Below are 21,879 nucleotides of genomic sequence, written 5' to 3' on the forward strand. Positions count from 1 at the left end.
TCCCTGTGAATGACAGTTGAGCTGATGCAAAATGAAACGCAGCTTAGGAAAACGACAGTAAAGCGGAAACAACTATTTAATTCAGGCAGAAATCTTTGGCCCTACAAGGCACAACTGTACACACACACACACACACACGAGCAGACACACATACTGTGAAACACACACAAAGACCCTAGACAATATTTTTCTAGGCCATTTTGTTTTCCAATGAAACAAAGAAAATACGAAAATCACACTAGTGACAAAACGTTGAAGGCTGTGTGATATTAAACTCTAGCATCAGAGTCAGGCTGAAACCTTAGTGTGAGTTTTGATGAAGGACTTTTTTTTTCTCTCCTCCTGGATTAGCAGGCAGATCTCTCATGAATATTTCAGTGTCCTTGTGGGAGCAGAATGGGAGTAGAGGGGGAAGATACAGAGGGCGTTGTTATACATCACACATCTCATCATCACATGGTGTGAGACTTTGGGTGAAGCGAGGCTAAGCTCCAAATCAAAGAAAAAAAAATTTAGCGCCATTAGAGCACCTCATTTGGGATAAGCAACCCAACAGCAACCTTAACGCTTTTTCCATGTCTTCTTGTGTTGCTGTCTACTTCTGTTATTTCTCTTTTTAATGTGATGTTCAAGTTATGTTATTGAAGCATAAATTCATGCAAATGACGAAAACACTCTCACTTACCTCTTGTGGTATCGTTTAGTTTTTATTTATCCAGATTTTAAGATATCCACCTCTGAGATTTTTATCTTCTTCCCAATGGAAGTAAAATAAATTAAATGTGTAAAGCTCACAGCATGGAAAAGTTACATTTAGAAAAATAAACAGTGTTACTCTTTCACTGGATACTTTCAGCAGTCAACAGTTTCTTAAAGTTTGCTTTCTTTTTGAGTCCAAAACTGTTCACAATGTTCTGTGGATTACCTAGAGCAGGGGGTTCAAGGTTTACAGGAATCTAAGGCCCACATATGAATTTTACCAAAGATCATAAGTGTGGAAAAAAGCCAAAAAAGTTCACCAACAAATTACAAAGTTTGTCCATAACTGACTACACTTGGTCATGGTAATGACATTAGTTCTTACAATTGGACCAGAGTGAATGCTCACAAAAACTGAAGATGGATTTTGCAGTTTAGTAATTAATGTACAAGTTGGTCTAAATAAGCACCAACCTAAAGTAACTGGGACTCTTCTTTTGAAATTTTAAATGGAAATTTTCAGGGCTTGGAGCAGCACAAACTGAATTCCATTCACCTCCAGAGTAAGTTTGGTCAAAGCAAAAATTGTTATTATCCAATGCACACCTGTAAGACTAGTGTGAAGGAAAAATTAATTATGAAAGAAAAACCACTGGAGGAGAATGGACCTTTGGCAGGGATCCTAGCATCCTGGACAAAAGGTACATGACTGAAACAAGATTGGTGGAAGCAGAAATATCTGAATTTCCCGGAACCACAAGAGCATGGCTAAATACTACTAGAGGAGAGTAAGAAAAAATTACAAAACTTTTGTACTTCTTTTCTGTCAATACTTTAATTTTTGTCAAAAACTTGTCAGGATCCAGACAGATAGATAAACACTTGGTACTGTGGTATTTGCTTGCTTTCTAGTACTAGTGTCAAACATGCACCCTACATACACAAGCGGTTGAAATTTCAGAGACATTATGTAAGATTTCCATATTTTCAGCACACAAGTGGATCTCTTTTTAAACCTTCGCAGAGAGGTTGCCATGGCGCTCAGAGCACAGCAGGAACCGATACGGTGGAAGGATAGGTTGTTTTCTCAGCATGATTCTGTTTATCTTTTCACATATCTAAGACCTGGTTTATTCATTAGGAAAAGATGAAAGAAGCAATTTAGTGAAGGGGACGACACAAAAATGAAACGTTGTGTGGGAGATGATTGCCTGCCTGGAGGCGTGATGAAAGGGCCTCAAGCGGTGGTGGCATGACAGAGTTAGATTTTGAATTTATGTGTGACCTTACCATCACAAGTGTGTGTGTTACACAGGGCCTCTTCAGTGTGTAGTCCTAGGCAGATGGCCCCTCCATTGGCGGGTGCAGGGCTGTTACAGGAGCGTGTGCGTTGGTAATGACCACCGCCGCAACCCACTGAGCACTGAGACCAGGACGACCAGCAGGACCATGCACCATTCACTGTAATACACACACACATAAATAATAATTAGAGCAGTAGGCCAGTCTTTCTATGCTATGTAAAAAACTATGGATGATTTAGTGGCATCTAGCGGTGAAGTTGCAGATTGCAAGTAACTGAACACCTCTTGTGCCTGTATTTGATGACCTGGGAATGACAACAGGTTGGGAAGTGTGTAGTAGAAGCTATGTTGGATGCGAAACTGGCAAAAAATGATAAAGTCCCTATCTACAGGCAGTGTTTGGTTTGTACGTTCTGGGCTACTGTAGAAACATGGCAGTTCAACATGCCAGACTCTATGGAAGGCAAGCCTAGATTAAAACGTCTTGTGTATATAAAAAGGATTCCTTCATTGAGGTGATCATACTATGTACTATATGTACATGTTTTTGTTTATATAATATTATATTCCATTTCTGCCAATAGATCCTCCTAAATGTTACACATTAATACAAACCCCTCCCCCCACACAGACACACACAGACACACAGACACACACACACACACACACACACACACACACACACACACACACACACACACACACACACACACACACACACACTCTGTGTTTTTTGTGTTTATCTGTTGACCCCAGTGGTGAGTTGCACCAGCTGGATGTATCCCAAGGCTGCATTTAAAATATATTTTAGCCCTGAAATGGAATGTTTACCTGTTGAACCAATCTGTTTTTTAATATTTAGACCTTGTGCAGACTTTCATCACAAGGCTAGATATAGCTTAGTAACATACGCTATACCCAACCTGTTGGAGCCCAGCTGGTTGAGATGTCCTCAGGAGGACTAAGGAGACTAGGAGACTATCCTGTCTGTTCTTCTCATACCTGTACTTCTCATGTGAAGTGTTATTTCATATTTTTCACATTATACATATTTTCCTACACACACTACATACATGCAATATTTAATATATTTTATGACTTCCTATGTTCTACTGTGAAATAATTGTCTATTTGGGGTCTTAGTCTTGTCCTGATCATATCCTACTTTGTCTTTGGTTCGTCCTGTCTTCCTGTTGCATTGATTTAGTCTCCCCATGGGGACCGTTAATGTTTCATCTCATCTAATCAGAAGAGCGTGACTGACTAAATGGCTGGTTGACTGGCTGATGTCCGTCTGACTGACAGAGAGGTGGCGTTGCCAGGTAACGTCACAGTGCTGCAGAAAACTCTATTAGCTGAGTGGATTAGTGTGACACTGAGAGTGAAGCAGGCTGTGACCACTTAACACTGACTAGCTCTCACAGCCAGCAACCGCTGTGCCTGACTGACTCTCTAACTGGCTGCTGTTTACCTGGCTGACCGGCTGAGTCTGACTCACTCAACGACCCACTGACTACCTGACGGATGTACAGTTTATGACTCTGTCTGCCTGTCCTCCTGTGTGTGCTGACCTGCTTCATTTATGTTCAGAAATATGAAGTCAGGAAGCGTGAAATGTGCCATTCCCAACCTTCATGTGTCTGTTTGGCTGCTCACAACTCACGAATACTAGAAACTTTCATTTGAACTGGATGAATTACATTCATTGGGATGCTGGGAATTTTGGTTTTGGACTACAAACTTAACTTAAAGGACTGTTTTTAGATCAGAAGTTACTATAATGAAACTCATAACTGAACTCAGGCTAACTGTGACCCACTGGCTGCCTGCCTTTTCTCTCTCTCACACACGCCACCTTTCTCTACGCACACACACACTAGCACACTATTCATTTCAATCTTCTCAGCAATCTATATTGCCTCCATCCTTCTCTCTAATCTCATCATCAATTACTATTTTGCACTCATTCTCTTTTTTGTCAGTGGCCTTGTCCTTCTCACCTACGTTTCTACCCGGGACAGGCGCGGTGAGACCAGCTGTACACGTGACACTCATGGCAAAAGGTTTCCTGATTGGCTAGCTTCCAGGGGGACGTAACCAAGGCTGCCTCTTCTGGGTATCCTTAGGTTACATATGTCAGGTACTAAGCCAATCGCTAAGGATGTGAATACCAACAACTGACATTTAAATACACTACAGGAATATGATCAGCTCTGCACCAACCTATCATAATTCATTACTTCATAAGGTACAAATCATGAATATTTAAGTCGAGCTCTTCAGAGGAGTACAGACCTTTTTCTAATGCCAGCCATTGTATGTGTGTATGCCTGTCCTCAGTCTGGTTTAATAAGTGCAGCCTGTCAGTCTGTGGCCAGCAGAGTTCTAGGTCAGCTGATTATGGTTTGATGAGGAGTTTGAAATAGATAACTTCATTTGTCCAAGGACTCTCCCCGCACTGCCGTAGCTGCTGGTAACCATTAGCTAATGAAGCTAATGATCCACTCAGCAGTATTTTACTACCACCATTGACCTCCCACGCTCTCTGTCTCTATCCCGGTCTCTCAGTGTGCATGTCTTTTCTTTATGAATAAATACCATAATATACTGAAGAAGTTAGAAAAAGGCCAATAACTGACTGTGTTTGTAACTTCCTGTATTCAAGTTGATTTGGAAAGACTGTTGGGACGACATAATTGACGTTCCGTGCAGACTGTGGTTGGTTATTCAAAAACCTGATAAAACTAATTTATATATTTATGTCTACATTTATTCATATACTGCCTCTTTTACTGTATTTATTTAATACGCATATTTATTTATGTATTTAATATTTACTTAAATGGCATTCCATGTTTATGCCTCAATACATAAAAACTGTCATGCTTTCTGCTTTCAGATGACATCACAGTTTACAGTAAACAAGGTCATCCTGTGTCAACCACATCTCAGAATATACCTCAGATAATAGAAAATGAACAAATGGAGCGAAGCCTGCGAGCTAGTTCAGGCAGGTCAACTCGAGCTGCGCTGATTACACACATGACATGCCTTATTCCATAATCACTAACCAAGCGCTCCCCTCCAATCTGGCGGTCTATTTAAACTGCACAATTTCCCAGCTCTCCCTCTGCCCTGCATCCTTATTGCTGCTGCTGCTCTGTAAGCCCCACCACCACCCCAGCATCCACCTGTAGGCTCCGACTGGGGGTTAAGGTATTTGCTCATCACTCCCCAATATCTCTATCTAAACATATCTGCGGGGAGTGATGAGATTAGAGCCTAGACGCCAAAATCTAAATATGCTATACTGCTTAATAAACATTCCAAACATGAGTTGCCTGACTGAAATAGTGTTGCTGTGCAAGGGGTGTTTTTAAAATCAGATTTTTGTATTCTGATCGGATCCTCGCCTTTTTTTTTTTTTCCACAACATAATAAAGTAAGTAAGTATTAGTGCAATCGGTCATGTAGACATGGTTTTTGGTGTGTATTTACTCACCAGGACATGCCTGGACGTTGCAGTCCTGGTACTCCACAGGTGAGCCACGGCATGCAACGGGGGCGCTCTTCCCTTCTGGTCCGGCGCAGGTTCGCCGACGAGTGCGGTAGCCTTTGGCACAGCTCTGTGAGCAGCTTGACCAGGTTTCCCATGATGACCAGCCGGCACCCGCCACTCTCACCACCGGTGTCTTCAGGAGCTCCTCGACAAGTGCTACAGAGAGCAGAAAGAGTGGGGGGAAAAAAGAAATTGTACAGTTCCAGGTTAGATTAAAGTCACAGAAATATATGCAGTGCTGTCAGATAGAGAGTTTGAAGTATTTAACGACAGATATGAAGCATGCAGATTCTTTGAGTGTACATGACTTTGCCAGCAGGCATATTTCTCTGCTTGTCCTTCTCTCAAACTCTGTCTGTGTCTCATCCATCCCACAGTTCCCTGCTGTCGGTGCTTCATCTGTTTGTCAGAGTCGATGCGGCCCCCCCAGGAGGCTGACAGGGGGAGACAGGTAATCGATTCAGGAGAGGGGGGTATGAAAAAGTCACCAGTGGGGAGCGGTGGAGTGTGACCCTGTGTAGCTCTCTCTGTGTCAGTGTGTATGTGGGCGTGCTGGACTGCGACCCCGTCACTAACAGCATGTAGGGGAACTAACAGGTCTAACAGGGAACCCTTTCAACATGTCAGGCTCTGACTGGAAGAAATCTTAGCGTGCTGCTGCCTTCTCACTGTGTTCAAATACAGGAGTGAGAATATTTGTGTGTGGTAATGTGTGTGCAATACTGTAACTCTGTGTACACATAGATACAGACTTCAGATTAATATCCTATTGACATTTCCCAGTGCAAACACTAAAACAATCTGCTCAGACCTTTTGTCTTTTCGCACATTTTATTTTCTTTAAACACTTGCTTAATCGTCAGTGTCATCAAGTTACATTTTCACTTTAATGTCAGTTTATTTATAGTGCAGCATCACCCCATGGAGTCCCTAAGACTAAAGAATAAATGAAAACACCAGACACACACCATGGCCACTCAAGCACACACAATCATAAAAAATTACAATTGATGGTGATAACAGAGACCGTTACAGTTAGTTCAGTTACGGTAAACAAGTGAAGGTTACTAGTTGTCAGGTAGAAATGACCACCAAATGTGGTGTGTGGGGGACCGTTTAAGGGGTCTTATGACGAGGGTCCCATCATTTGATAGAATTTCATGAATTAATGTATATTCTAAAGATAGGGACAACAGAACCTTTTGGTGTTACTTTATTGTTATTAAGAAAACTACACTATTGTTGCTGTCATAGTCACACTTGTCTATAGCGAAGCTCCAGGTTTGTCTCCGGACAACATCATCTGAGACGAACAACTTCTTAGATATCATACCAATATGTGAATTATATTTTAGAGTAGATTTTCCCTTGAATTTAGAATTTATTTTATTTCCCCACATCCAGATACCGGACCACATCACTGTGTCTGACGGCTGGTTAACTTACTATCGGTCTCGCAGGCTGCTGTACCATCATTGGGACAGAAGCGTGTCTCCACCTTCCTGCGTCCGATCTGCAGCTCGTGGGGATCAGACAGGTGGGCCCGGCACATGTAGCGCATCCTCTGCTCCTGACGAGCTCCGCCCTGAGTCACATTGACGGGCATCCAGGGAGTCCAAGGTGTGTTCCTCTTTACCTCTGGACACGCCTCAAGGTTACAGGCTTTATACTCCTGAATAAGAAGTTGGCAGGAGTTAGGGGAGCAGTGGAGGAAGTTTTAGTCATAATTTAAAATGCTAATTTGTAAAGCCTTGCTAGTAGATTCTAGAAGCTGCATTGTTAATTACATCCCACAACTCCACGTTAGGATAAAAGAACAAAACAATGTGCTAATTATTTTGCTAACCAGCAGTGTTTGTCCTCAGGGTGGTACTTGAGAAAAGGTCAGGGGGTTAGAAAAAATCTAAAGAGTGCACCCTCCGGCAGTCTTCTAGATTTTGACATTTCTCGTGCACACATGGAAATTATTGCCTCATGGTGGCGGCAGTGGGAAGATCCAGGGATCACTAGGATCAATAGAAGTCTTTAGTAAACACAAACATCTGAAACAAAACTGCCCATACATTTTAGAGATTTTGATATCAGTCTTCAGATGAAAGAATTTTATGCCAATCTCTGACTCTAGGTAAGATGGCAAAGAAGGATATATTTTGTTCGGTTTCTATAATATCCACAACTGTATGTATTATGTGCATGGAGACACTGAAACAGTGATATATTTATATTACAAACTGAACTCCAGGTGGTCACACATTGACAAAGAAATGTGACATTTTGTTTTGATGTCAAGGATGGAAACATTCCGTTACTGTACTCACTCCAGCTGAGCCGTTCAAGGTCAGGAGAGAAAATTTTAGGCGTGCATGTATTTATCTCTGCTGTCATCATCACCTGCTCACCTCTTTAATGATTTTGCCCTCACTTCATTAAAGTGTCACTGTTCAGCAATACACACAGTTAAACACGTGTAGATGACAAAGCTACAGCAACAGTGTGTCTCTGTTCAAGAAACTATTCATGTGTCCTTAAACTAATAAATGTCTGCGAACAAGCCCACAGGCTTTATCATAGAGGCAGGGAGACAGATTCTACTGAGGCGGACAGATGTTCTGCTATGTCTTTGTTTGTTTCTCTCTCTGTGTGTGTGTGTGTGTGTGTGTGTGTGTGTGTGTGTGTGTGTGTGTGTGTGTGTGTGTGTGTGTGTGTGTGTGTGTGTGTGTGTGTGTGTGTGTGTGTGTGTTTCCTACCAGTGCACATCCTGGGCAGCTGTTGCCATTCTCACAGGTGCGGACCCTGGAGTGGACACCTCCCCCGCATTCTGTGCTACACTTTGTCCAGGAGCCCCACGGGGACCAGAAGATAGGCTGAGGACAGGACACCCCTTCATTGCAGAACCTGTGGAGAGGACAGTGGTGGGAGAGGAGGTGTGGAATTTTGAGAGGATTAATTGTAAGACAAATACAGTTGCAGTGAGAGCTGAAGACTTGAGATTTGGACTGGAGTCTGACTTAAAGGTCCAGTGTGTAACATTTAGGAGGATCTATTGGCATAAATGGAATATAATATTTATTAGGTATGTTTTCATTAGTGTATAATCACCTGAATACAGGAATTGTTGTGTTTTTGCTACCTTGGAATGAGACATTGTTATCTACAGATGATATAATAATAATACAAATAGATAAAGAAAGTCTTCAGAGTATCAAAGCGACTAACACACATGGTTACCTCTCATCTCTGCTCGGCCCCACACACACACGGCCACCATGTCGGGGTGAGGGGTTGTTACAAGAACGCTGGCGCAGCTCGAAGCCTGTACCACAGGTTGTGCTGCACTGTCCCCATGACGACCAGGGCGTCCAGCCTCCATTTCTATGGCAACAGACACATGAAAAAAGTATTAGCAACCTATTTCACGATGCTTCCAAAATCCTACATAATTATTCACCAGAGCTCTTAGTGTTATTCTTTCCCAGGGTGTTCTCTAATGCTAAAGGGGAAAAAAAGAAACCGCTTTTTAGCTTTGTCTAATCATTACTTTGATTCTGAGCTTCTGAAAACTGAAATGCAAACACACAGGGAGCTCATTCTGACTGGGAAACATTCATTCAATTTGCTTAAGTGCTTTGTTCCTCGGTAGCACTTCTCATGATTTAATTGCCACTTTCTGCAAAAGCACAATTCAATTTTGACACCAAGGATTAAATCTGGCATAGCTATCCAGTGGGATGAAGGTGCCAGTGCTCTTTGTCTCTGCTCTGTCCTCTGTAATGCTGATTGGCCTATTCCCCTGCAGACTGTGGCACTGAGAGGTGTCACAAGGAGAATCTGGACGTCACCTACATTTTCTAATAAGATTCCTCGCGTTCATGATCTTTCTCATGTTCTGTCAGCGTGTAAATTGTGCCCCGAGGTGGACGCTTCAAAGTCAGTGAAGACATTGCTGCTACAAGAGCAGAGTTTAAGAAAAGATGTTAGAGTTCTCCTGATCCTGGACGAGACTCATTTGCAAAATGACAGGCTTAATGTGCTCAATCATAGCACTGGAATAATTTCAACTTGACAGTGTTTAGTGTACTGGGCCAGAATACATTATAAATCCACCAAACCTCAATCATTGTTTTTGTTATTTATGATATACTATCAATCCTATGATTAATAGATAGATTATATATTATTTTTAAGCTAATATACTGTGAATCCACAGCTTTGGCTTAGCCAAAGCATGCTTATTTGTAAAGCACCTTTCACACACAGAGAAGTAGTCTACATAAGGAAAAGAAATACATTAGAGCAACAGGTAAATCACAATAAAGAAATAATAATTTTGAAATTAAATAAAATTTAATTTAATTTAAAAATCTGTGTAGGCACTAAAAGAAGCTTCACTGTGTTTTGGTTCTGACCCGAAGTACCACAGACCGACTGCTTCCTAAAGATCTAAGGGAGCTATTGGGTTAATATTCTTCACGCATATCAGAAATGTATTTCACCCCAGGGCTGCTAAGTAATTTATAAACTAGACACAGCACATTAGAATCTATTCTGTAAAGATTTAGGAAGAGGATTTAATTTGCTCTGTTGTCCTGGTTCTTGTTTGGAATGTCTGAATTGGCTCAGTTTCTGGACTGCATTTTTGTGTTTTATTGTATGTAACAAAAGGGCAGATTTAGATGCACTGATGTTATTTGGAGATTTATGTCACATTTTGAACTTAGTTAAACTTTTGAACATTAAATATATCCATATTATTATCATTATTATGATGATGAGTATTAGTCTTTATCATCATCAATGTAAAAATCCATCAATCAATTTTCAATACCTCGAGCAGTTGGAGACTTCAATGGTGGGGCCCTCACAGTTTTTGCCTCCACATCGAGGGGCAGGGCTGTCACAAGACCTGGAGCGACACAAACAGGAGCTCACACCATCCACACCATCATCATTGTTGCACGGTTGCCATGGCGCCCAGGGTCCGAAGCCACCATTGGTGGTTTGGTTCCGCAGCTGGAAAGCAAACATCAGCCGTGACAAGAGTTAGATCAGGTCACGATACATTAGCCTCGGTTATTCAACCACCTAAACACTTTGAATGCAGCTAGACAGGACTTTTGCTTCCAAGATAAAGAGTAAGTGTTTTGAGAGAATTACAGAGGAATACATTTACTGCAATTCACTTCATACAGTCGATCTCAGAGTATCTAATTAATTTCAGTTCAGTCCAATGCACCTAGCTTTCTTCCTCTACTAGCACTGTGTCCTTTCCTGGCTTGTACAACAAACACTTAGAAGTCATTAGTCATGAATGATGTCAACTACTATGACCTGTGAGAGATGACATCAACAGGGCGGCCCCATGAGAGTCTTACAGCCCCATGAGGATAGACGTGACGGTATGTAAACCTTTCTTACAGTAAATGCTGCAGTGATGTTACTCTTACCGGACAAACAGTGATGTTCTGCTTCCACTGACTCATATTGGAGCTGTCCTCCAGTGTGGTGCATCTGCGCTGCCTGAAGTCCCAGCCACAGTAGGGGTCCCTCGCCTCCAAACACAGCCTGCAGGGGACAGCAGAGGAGGAGGACTCTGTTGTCAGCAATGTGTGTAGTTAATAAATAAAGACAGTGCACATTAATAAACATTATGGTAAATGTACAAGAGTTAGACAAAAACATAGATAAAATAAGCAAATATGTTAAAAGAGCAACTTTACACCCAGTTTTAAACATCCCTGTCTGGGACCAGAATAAATTGAAGGTTAAATAAGTAACTGTATATGATAAGTTTCTTTCAAACAATCAATCACAAAGTCTCAAAAAAGAGGTTGATAAAATAAAGACCAGCGATAGAAATCTGTGAGTAAACCGCATCCAAACACACTGACCTCAGACCTGCTGTATTGTACACACATAATAAATAACCAAAAAATTACTAAATCAGACTTTCAGTAAATCGTTCCTGCCTCACCTCTCAGACAAACAACACTATACACGGTACATCACCCAAACAGTGATTAAATATTTGTAAGCTCCTCCAGTAAAACAGAGGCTTAATGACGGCTAATTAAATCTAAAGCTGTTAATGACGAGGCTAAGCCGCCAGAGCTGATCTGGATGCCTCAGGAACGCAGGATAAAGGCATCAACTGAATAACCCCTCTCTCTCAAAGACTCCCCTTCTCTTTCTGCCTCCCTTCCTCTCCTTCATAACCCCCTTTTTTCTCTCTCTTTCTTCAATTGTCCTCCCTCACTCTCATCCTACTCTCGCTCCTTCTCAACTCCTTCATCACAGCACTGTAGGATCCCTTCCTCCTCTCTCTCCATTCAGCTGAAAGGAAAGTTTGTTGTTGTTGTTGTGTTTTTTCTTTCTTTCCTGGCACAGACCTTCATGGTTTATTTGAAGAGCCCTGTAGTGTTTTAGCCTGAAGGGTTGAGGAATCTCCAAGTGTTGATACAGCTCTCTGCGCCAGGTCTGGGGCTCTGTGGTGAGCCCGGGGTCGGCTTAGATCCAATAAAGACATTACTGCTTAGCCAGCACATCAGAGGTGACCCCTCAGACAAGAGTGACCGAGCACAGGAGGGGAAAGGAGAGAGAGAGAGAGGCCATGTTCTCTGGCGATCTGTGGCACAGCAGGAAGAGGACGACTTCCTCCATGAGTGCGGCTTTCACTGCTAACCTTCTTGTGTGTCACTTTAATTAAGCGGCACCATTACTGCGACGCCGGATGCAATCTCCAGTACAGATGAAACAATAATCATAATGAGGTCAGCCACAAAATTCACAGTTCAGTGAACCTAATAGTTCATTTGAAAGGGCGGAGGGAGGAGCGTGTTGCCATTTTGGCTCAAGGTCGACAATATTGTATCTGTGACGGCTTTGATGTGTGGCTTTGTATCGTCATCGTAGCTGAAGAATTCTCATTTGGGTTTCTGATTACCAACACACTCACCTTCAACACACACACAGACAGACACCATTACAGAGATTAGCTAAGCGGAACAATTAATACGTGCATATTTCAAGGATGGAATAAATAATGTTATATGAGAGGGAGAGGTGGGAGAGATTTGAGGCCTAATTAGCTCTGGGTAAAGTGCAGAGAGGCATGCTGGGAGGCTTCTGACCTCAGGGAAAGACACGTTTAGTTCTGGATTCACCGTTTGCATTAATTTAGACAGAAATGCTGCTTGAAATATGAAGAAAAGACAACTACAACTCAACTTAGCAGTTTAAGCTCTTAAGACCAGAAAAAATGTAACAGCTATAAAGAAACAGCTGACAAACTGACTGCAGTGCAGGTTAGAATGGGGGTTAATGCTGTGGGGTTAGACGTCCACACAGCTGCAGGCACACGTGTGCTCACAAGAACACACAGACACCTAAAACACAAGGTATGCTAATAGTTTGTCTGCTTCAGTTTTCCCACAAATATCTACACCTATTTGAATTCAGAACTTTCTCACAAATTGGTACTGTAGCTACTGCACTATGTGGCCAAAAGTATGTGGACGCGTGTCTTGAACTGCTTTTCCCGGTTTGGGCAAGTCACCTTAGTTCCAATTAAGGCAAATCTTAAAGCTAATGCATATAAACTTTAACCAGGTAGTCTAGTTGAGATTGAGATCGACTCAACACAATCAACACAAAGAAACAACCAGCATACAAAAGTAACACAAGTAGAGATGATGTGAAGTATTGGTATCTGAGCTGATCCTTGGCTAATTTAAATACAATCCTTTTTTTACTGTACTCGGGGTGTATGTGGATGTAAAAATTATTTAATTGCCCCCGTGACTGATCTGACACCCTGGCTGGCAAAATTTGCTAAGGTAACCAATGGTAACGAACACCATGAAATGGTTTCCTCTTTATAGCAAAGAACGGTGCACAAAAAATTCAGCTGACAGCTTCTCAGTTTTTAAAAAGGACTGATGATTTCAACTCTTTAAATGACAAATGTCACTAGCAGTAGGTCATATTCTCTCACTAATTAATGTTAATTCTGAGAGTAGATTGAAGATGGACCAAAATAAGTTTCTAATTTGTGTTCTCTCTGCAAGCTTGTTCTAGCTGATAGCACATCATTCTTGCAGTTAAACTTTCATTCATATATGAATAATTTACGCAAATCAATTTCATAGTTTTGAACAAGGGCCTTTTAAAGAAGCTTGTAAAAAATACGTTTGCAGACCACTTGATTTTTTGTTCTTTAGATGGAGACTGCTGTCCCACAATGCCATGCACAAAGGGAACAAGAAACTTCTCACAGCTGCAACTAAAACAAAATGTGGATGATAGTGAGAGCTAAAGGAAGATCTTGGAAAACAGTAAAAGTAATGAACATTGATTTATTTTATACTAATGTAAAAAAACAGCATATTATGACATATGTAGCATACATAATGTATTCTAATAGTATAATATGTGGAAATTGGGACACAGCACAGGTTTGCAGTCTCAGTATTTATTCCAATAGTTTCCTTCACCAGGGGCCATTTAATAAACGAGGATTTACCATTGGAGGGAAAAAAAGAAGGTGGACCAAGGCGTTTATCTCCCACTCTGACCTTTCTGCAGCTGCATAAAACACCAGCCAAGCGCTCTCAGTGCCTTCCTGTCCCGACGGCTCGCCGTTTTTTAAAAACAGGGCTGCTGTAAAAGTCAATTAGAGGCAGTATGGGTGGAGAGGGGCCCTTGTGATGAGAATAGAAAAAGCAAATTTCTGTAACAGGCAGTGCAGAAGGATGTTAGCCCAGACAGGAGGCTGAGTCTGCAGATACACAGGAATGTGAGTCATCCAAACTTTCTGAGAGAGTGTGAGTGTGTGTTTTCTGAATATCCCTCCGTCTGTATACACTATAAGGGCGTTTCTTTGTACCGTGGGTGTGCCACCATGTGTGGGAGCATCGCTTTGACAAGTCTGCAGGGCACTGGCTGATATTTAATTCAGCAGCGTGAATGCCCGGTGGCACACTATATCAAAACAGTGAAGCCATGGAACATGGTCTGTTAAATTTTAAACAGACTGAGCTGCAAAACCCACCAGCCTATATAACAATATGTCTGGACGAGTGGCATCGGAAGATAAATCTGCCGGATTCTCTCTGTGGAGGTGTAATTGGCATTTTAAATCGTTTGTGAACGCTGTAAAACCAGCGTCTCCTTTTATTACAGGCCCTTTAACAACTAGACATAAAAACAATAGTTCACCTCGCCTTTAATGGCAGGCCGTCAGTGTATAATTGCAAATATGATCACCAGAGCTGATAAATTATGGATTGGAATCAGCCATTATTAGCTGTAGCGCTGACACTCTGGGAATACGTTAGCAAAGACTGTCTGGAGGGTCTTACAAAGTTAAACATATGTCTACAAACGCTGGCCCCTCTCCATCTCTCCACACTAGCTGTGTCATTTTTTGCAGTGACTCTCAGGAGACCGCTGCTGACAGGCGCTCGCTCCTCATCCTCTCTCTAGGGGAGAGAGCCCGTCCCTGGGGCTTTTTTCCCCCACTGCGCTGGGCTGAGCTGGCCATTCAGGAAGTCTGCTCATGATGAATCGGAAACACAGAGAACTCCTGCTAGCACTCAGCGCTAATACATCCAATTAGACCCAGTTGGAGCCAGGCTGAAGACTGATGGTGCTGGGTCCAAAAAAAAAAATCAGGAAAACAAAAGTGAGATGGCTGTCTGCCAAAAACTGCCTGCTGTCCTCCATGTACAATTTTAGCCCCTGGTGAATAAAAAGGAGCTACATCATCACAGAGAACCCATGAGGAGGCAGAGACAGGCTACAAGGCAGAGAAAGAGAGAGAAGACAAGAAAGTATAAGTGTATTCACAGGCAAGGTAATAGACAGAATCAATTAGTCAGTTCATCTGAATCCAGTGTTGAATCTGCTTATGTAATCCTTTTTTTGCAGGGTCATGGTGGGATGAAGCCTATCCCAGGTCACATTAGGAAAGTGGGAAGCTACATTCCCTTCAAAAGGGCTGATATATTTAGACAGATAACCATTCACACTAACACTCATACCTATGGGAAATTTAGTCACCAATGAACCTGCATGTCTTTGGATTATGGAAGGAAACCCATGCAGGCACTGGGAGGACACTCCGCGCCTTCTTCCTGTAAAGTGACAGTGCTAACTGCGCCACCATGTCACCCTTCTTTGTGAATCCCTTATCGACTATCTTTCAAGATCTGTAACCAACTAAATTTATGAGCTACTAAAACTGAAAGATTCAGTTCACAACATTTCTTTTACCAAATACTGGAGCTCCTAATAATCTGCTAAAGTCATTGATATGATATATATATGAACCTCTGAGATTCAGACAACTGAAACTGGGGTGTCAATCATCCAGATTGTTTCTCCTGATAAAATTTACGACTGACTGTTGGTCTTGTTCAACTGCCAAAACACAGTGTACTTGGAATTGTAGAGTTGCATGCAGCCACCAAAATCTCTTAAAATTCTTATTATCTTGTGAGCAAAAGATGAAAAAGAATAATCTTCTGGGACTTTGGACTCTGTTTTACGGAGTGCTTTCCCTTACATACAATCTTTGGCTGAATACAGAGACCAGCCTGTGCAGCCAAGGTTTCCTTTCGGTCTTTCATCAGCTTAATCCCAGAATTACCGTACTCGTCATTTCAACCCATGAAAGCAGCAATCAGTGCAGACTAAAAATGAAAACGTTCAGCCTGGATGTTTCATACATTGCTCTTTGCTTACAGAAAAGATTAGTAGGTTTGATAAGATATGCATTATCTTTTGAGTTTAGCAAATCCAGGTGGCCATCATCAGCCAGTGTTTTTATTTATATTTCATTTAAATCATCCACGAGGAAAGGGATCAGAGTAGTTTGACATCGTCAGCATCAGGAGATTTAAAAGGTGGTGAGCTGGAGGTTTTCACATAATACCGGTCCAAGTCAAGGCTGAGAGAAAGAGGAGGGCGAGAAAGCAATATAGACAGAAATGGAGAGAGAGAAAGGGACAGAGAGCAAAATGATTACACTGAGCTGCGGCCAGAACAAAGCCTGTAATAAAAGTAACAGCATTCTGGAGCAGTAATAAACACATCCACTGTGTGAACACCATCTCTCTCTTTCTCTCCCAGTCCTTGGCTGGTGAAGTGTTCCTCTGATTGGTCATACAGGCTTAGCAGCAGTGAGCTCTAGAGGCCTGCTGACAGGCTGGCAGCCACGGCAGACAGTAAATTGGGTTTGCTGGGGACGGGCCTGTAAGCTCCCCTCACACAGAGACAGACAAGGAAGTCCACATCACTGTATAGGGGTCCTATAGGAACTGCTACAGTACAACAAAGGCTGCAACATATCGTATACATCAGTTTTAACAAGTAGCCACACACACACACAGACTGAGGAAGGGATGCTAATGGTCAGTGGTTTTCCTCGATGACCACTTAGTGGTTTCCTGATGTTGTTTTAAACTCCTGCTGCAGGCAGTGTGAGCTGCCTCGGCCTCATGACTGCAGCCAGGTCACTGTTAATCACACATATAAAACCACACACTCATACACACACAGCAAATTGAACCAAAGCCCCTCAGGCGGAAATGTAACTATCACCAGCAGGACAATTGTACCTCTTGTAATAAAACGTAATGTTTATGTAAGCAGATGTGTGAGCGGTGGTTTGGCTGCAGGAATAGAGCCGCTACAGAAACCTGATTTGTTCCGTTTCATCCTCCTCACCATTATCCTCATCACTTATTCAGCGTTTCCTCCTTTGCCTCCTCGTGGCAGTTATTTCTGTTTCATTTTTTTTGAATGTTTTTCTTTTTCTTGCTCTTTTCTCTTTCTTCTCATCACCAACTGTAAAAAACACTCAAAAAAAGCTTCCAACATTCACTTGAAACTCCCATGTATAGCCACTCTTCCCTGTCTGACACCCTCAGTTTCGACAAATGAGTAAACCCATTCAGTAAAGAAAAGTAGTGCACTTAGTTTCAAAGTAGTGCTTTTTGTAGAGGGTGTAAGCACTATGCTACTGTTCTGTGAGACCGCTTGTTTCATCCTCTATTTGGCAGCGTGCATTAGCTTTCTTCCCTCAGTGAAAAAAAAAAAAAAAAAAGGATGATGGATGCAACATCGCAGCTAAGCTAGCATGCCACTGTAGCCAGAATAAATCACTTCACTAACAGAGCGAGATAGAGAGATAGGCGTTGGGTGGAGGACAGAGTGGTGCTGTTAGCCAGAGGTGCCAATTGGCCAGGTCAAATATAATTACCACAAATAGAGGACAAACACATACAAAAGATTTGCTCTCACACACACACACACACACACACACACACACACACACACACACACACACACACACACACACACACACACAACGGCACAAGCAGCAGTATTTGTCTGCAAGCTATCACTAAAAGGCTACAAATCACCAGCTGCTGAAAAGGTTCAGCCGTGTAACAAAAAAGCACTTGAGCTAAAGATGATGATGTAAATATTATTCTACTCTCAGGGTTGCAAGACTTGCCAGAGTTGCCAATACGGACTAATAACAAAGGAAACTGTACATGAAAAGCACTCAAAAGTAATTGAGTTTTCAGACTGCAACCACTGTATGCATTCATCCAAACATGCTGCTGTAAGCTCAACTGCAAGAGTCAGCATTTCAACTGCATGTTTAAGGATCCCTTCCAGACATGTATACAAATAGTCTGCTTGGAACAATAATGTATGTCTGATTTGTTTATTCTGCAAAAAAAAGTATAATTTCCAAATTAAAATCTTTATTTACGACTCTACCTTATTCAAAATGTCAGAATCTATAAATATGCTAATTTTATTCATTCAAGTTTTCCTGCTGGACACAAGACGTCTCCTATTTCACTATAAACTCCATTCTCAGTGTATGTGCACTGCTGGCTTCAAGTTTCTACATCACAGTTGCATACTTGAACAGGAATTGACACGGTCCATATTTTATTCCATTACCAACTGGATATTTTATAACAAAGCGGATAAGTTATGACATAACCATAAATCGTGTCTCCCCTTCTCTCTGTCCCTCAGTACTCTAAATACTGCCATTCTTTACTGTTCATATGAATGTGTATGATGGTGAACAGCAGCATGTGTGCCTGCAAATGAGCCACCGTCAGACATAAAACCATCTGAGTAAATTCAGCTGTTATCAGTGCGTGAATGGATATATGGCTGTATGTGAATGGGACGACCACACACAATGCGGAGGAGATGAGGAGAATGGCTCATTCAGTTAGCAGTACAATGACGGGGAGTGTGTTCAGACAAAGAGCAGAACGAACAGCAGGTGGGTCTTTTTCCTATAGTCTGAACAGAACTCGAGAGACAGAAAGAGAAAGTTAAAGAAAGGTAGAAAAAGGAGTTAGAGCCAGAGCTTGGTGTGCTTCAACGTTAGAAAAATCACAGTGTTTTTCTCAGTGATGCATTCATGCAGTTTTTCTGTGATTGTGTGATTGTTTACAGCAGCTTTTCCAAGACATTTGAGATAAATTGTTAAACTTGGAGTGTATTATTTATGTTTGCAGATACGGTGGCTTTGCAAGCTCTGAATCAACAAGTCTTTAATCTGCTACTACTGCAAAAGTAGCACTGCTGGAAGAAAAGATGGGCAAGCCCCCCTCAACAGACTCCAGTTGGTCAATAATCCACAAATTTGACCACCGGCAGCTTTAGATTTTGTGCATAGGTAGGGACAAATTCTGAAACAAATTAAACAATTGTTTAAGTCCACTGTGGTCCACGGTCAGATACAGTAGTGAGAGTTAAGTCTAGTTTAGCTCCGAGACCCCCAAAGACGGATAATTTCAGCTACTTGTGTTGACTCGTGTCAAACAGGGCAGTGATAGTAGCAAAAGTGTGCCTTGTCAAATTCTGCTTTTTGAAATTTTATCCTTACTTAGTACCCAGTGTTTGCATCGCTTGCAGTACGCTAAATTAAAAAAATCTGATATTACACTCATGGATCAGTTTTCAACTGGCAGTTTGTTAAATACAAAGATCAACAAATTGTTGGAGCACCAGGCTCAGCAAAGTTAAAATCCACCCTGCCAACCAAAAGTGAAAGCTGCTTTTAAACCCTCTTCGTCAATATCTGTAAAAGAAAATAACTCTCCTTGTGTAATTGCTCCTTCTGCTGTGATAATGTGTGTGTAGTGGCACACACAACAGTAAAACAAGCTTCTCTCCTGGAAAACGCTCTAGCTTCTCGAATGTGAGGATTTTATGCTTTTCTCTGGTTTATATCAATGTAAATTGAACATCTTTGAGTTTTGAAATGTTTATCTGTGAAAACCAGCTATTTTAAATTGTCACCTTTAGCTCTGGCTAATTGAAATCAGCATTTTTCACTAATCAACAGATTACCTGTTTATGTAAATATTAGTTGAACTAATTAGGGCTGGGACAATATGCTTATCGATAACATCATGAAACGTTGGACAATACTTAAGTGAATCGATTTTTTAGCCCCTGTGCATTAATTCACTACCTGGCCTCCTTTTTTTTGTGATCTCTTGTCAACCATCTGCCCTTTTCTGCTTGCTTGAGTCCCTCCAGACGAGCTCAGGTGACACACTGACGGACAGGTCGTATACTGCAGCTCAGTTTGACTTCGGCTGCAGTGTGTTTGAAAGGGTGAGTGAGCTACAGAGGCGAGCAGAATATTGCAGACTGGATTAACAATGGCCCGTCCTACCGCACCCCCTCCTTCCCCCCTTCTGGTGCCCTTGGAGCCCACTCTTCTTATCGTTTCACCCCACTGTGTCTTAAATAGGACTCTGGCTGCTCGCCCTGCTTTTCTCCCTGTATCTGTATTTCTCTTGGCTTTTCTCTCCCTTCTTGTTCCTCTCTGTGTCTCTCTCTCATCTCGCCTGTATCACTCACATCTTATTAAACGCAATGGTTTCCCTACCTGATCAGTGTGCGTGCGTGCATGAGTGTGTGTGTGTGTGTGTGTGTGTGTGTGTGTGTGTGTGTGTGTGTGTGTGTGTGTGTGTGTGTGTGTGTGTGTGTGTGTGTGTGTGTGTGTGTGTGTGTGTGTGAGTCTGCTCCCATGTGTCTAGGAGTTGGGATTTACTAGAAATAGCGAGCTGACTCATCAGGCAGTGCGCATATGAGAACTCGTCCAAGCACCAACCCACACACAAATCACACCGAGTAGACTGCCCTTCATATACAGACACACACACACACACACATACACACATACACACACACACAAGCATCGAGCCATTTGTATGCTAAAATGAAGTTGACTTTGAAGGACTGAGGTGGCCGGCTGAGGATCCTGATTGAGAGCACTGATGAGATACAGAAGGTTGGACAAACAGCCAGTGAGCTTTTCTCCCCTCGCTCACCCTCAAGATGAAGATTTTCACATGAATAACACTGAGGCTGGAGATGGCAGAGCAAAAGGCCTCTCTCTTTCTCTCTGCATCTTTGTAGCTCTCTGACACACAAACATGCCTTCAGAGAAACTTCTCTGGCAGTGTACAAGGTTAGCTTCACACACACTTTTTGTTTACCCTCTGATTCAGACAAACAAAAGCCAGAACAGTGCTCTCTCTGTATTATACAGAACTTCATTACTGGAAAAAAAGAAAACCAGCACAACAAATTAATTTCCTCTTGTGAGCAGATACCGCCCCAGCCATTTGTCTGGTTCCATAAGGACTTTAATGATTATAGGCGAGGTCTTCCAGACATTAATCCTAGTTGAGGACAGATAATTACCTTCACTAGAGGACCAACCAGGTTCAAATGAATCCACTGCCAAAATGCATAAAATTAACAATTAAATATACACTGTGTATACCGCACGGCTGCTTTCAGAAAGTGAGGACTCCTGTCCCTTGTGTGGCTAGTCACTTTATTCTTGTGGTGGGACTTTAAGGAGCCTCAAAGCTCAGCAAAAATCAGAACAGACAGTGCAGTGGTGACAGGAAATGAGAGGAAAGAGAGAGGAGGAATGGCATGCAAACAAAGGTCCCTTCAAGACTCGAACCAGGGACGTTGTAACAACAGTATGCAGTTAACCACTAAGCCCCCAGATGCCTCATTAGAGCTAGCCCGGGTCAGGACCATGATTCTACTTATCAAAGGTGCAGCATTGTGTTCAGTGCTGCCACTGGAAGCTAGAAACTATACTGCAACAATACTGATGGAGAAGCATAGACTGTTGTAATCTAAATTCTGACCACATGTGGCAGCACTGAGCACACTGATGATGAGCAGCACTCCAATGCTTGAACAAGTGAGAAATATTGCACAATCTGAGCAGAATCCAAATGT

At 42.1% G+C, this 21,879-nt stretch overlaps 1 protein-coding gene across 6 annotated transcripts in view; it reads right to left on the reverse strand.

The window, feature by feature from the left end:
- Positions 1–21,879, reverse strand: part of sema5ba (sema domain, seven thrombospondin repeats (type 1 and type 1-like), transmembrane domain (TM) and short cytoplasmic domain, (semaphorin) 5Ba) — a 156,837-nt gene that overhangs the window by 10,064 nt on the left and 124,894 nt on the right. For all 6 annotated transcript variants that reach the window (XM_051404309.1, XM_051404307.1, XM_051404310.1 and 3 more), the window contains 7 exons: positions 11,007–11,124; positions 10,388–10,572; positions 8,791–8,934; positions 8,310–8,457; positions 7,009–7,234; positions 5,506–5,718; positions 1,990–2,160 (listed from right to left, as the gene is read on the reverse strand). In XM_051404309.1, the coding sequence (XP_051260269.1) occupies positions 1,990–2,160; positions 5,506–5,718; positions 7,009–7,234; positions 8,310–8,457; positions 8,791–8,934; positions 10,388–10,572; positions 11,007–11,124 (1,205 nt within the window). The remainder of the gene's footprint in view (positions 1–1,989; positions 2,161–5,505; positions 5,719–7,008; positions 7,235–8,309; positions 8,458–8,790; positions 8,935–10,387; positions 10,573–11,006; positions 11,125–21,879) is intronic.

This window comes from Dicentrarchus labrax, unplaced genomic scaffold (assembly GCF_905237075.1).
Source record: "Dicentrarchus labrax unplaced genomic scaffold, dlabrax2021, whole genome shotgun sequence".
In the NCBI taxonomy this organism is placed as follows: Eukaryota; Metazoa; Chordata; class Actinopteri; family Moronidae; genus Dicentrarchus; species Dicentrarchus labrax.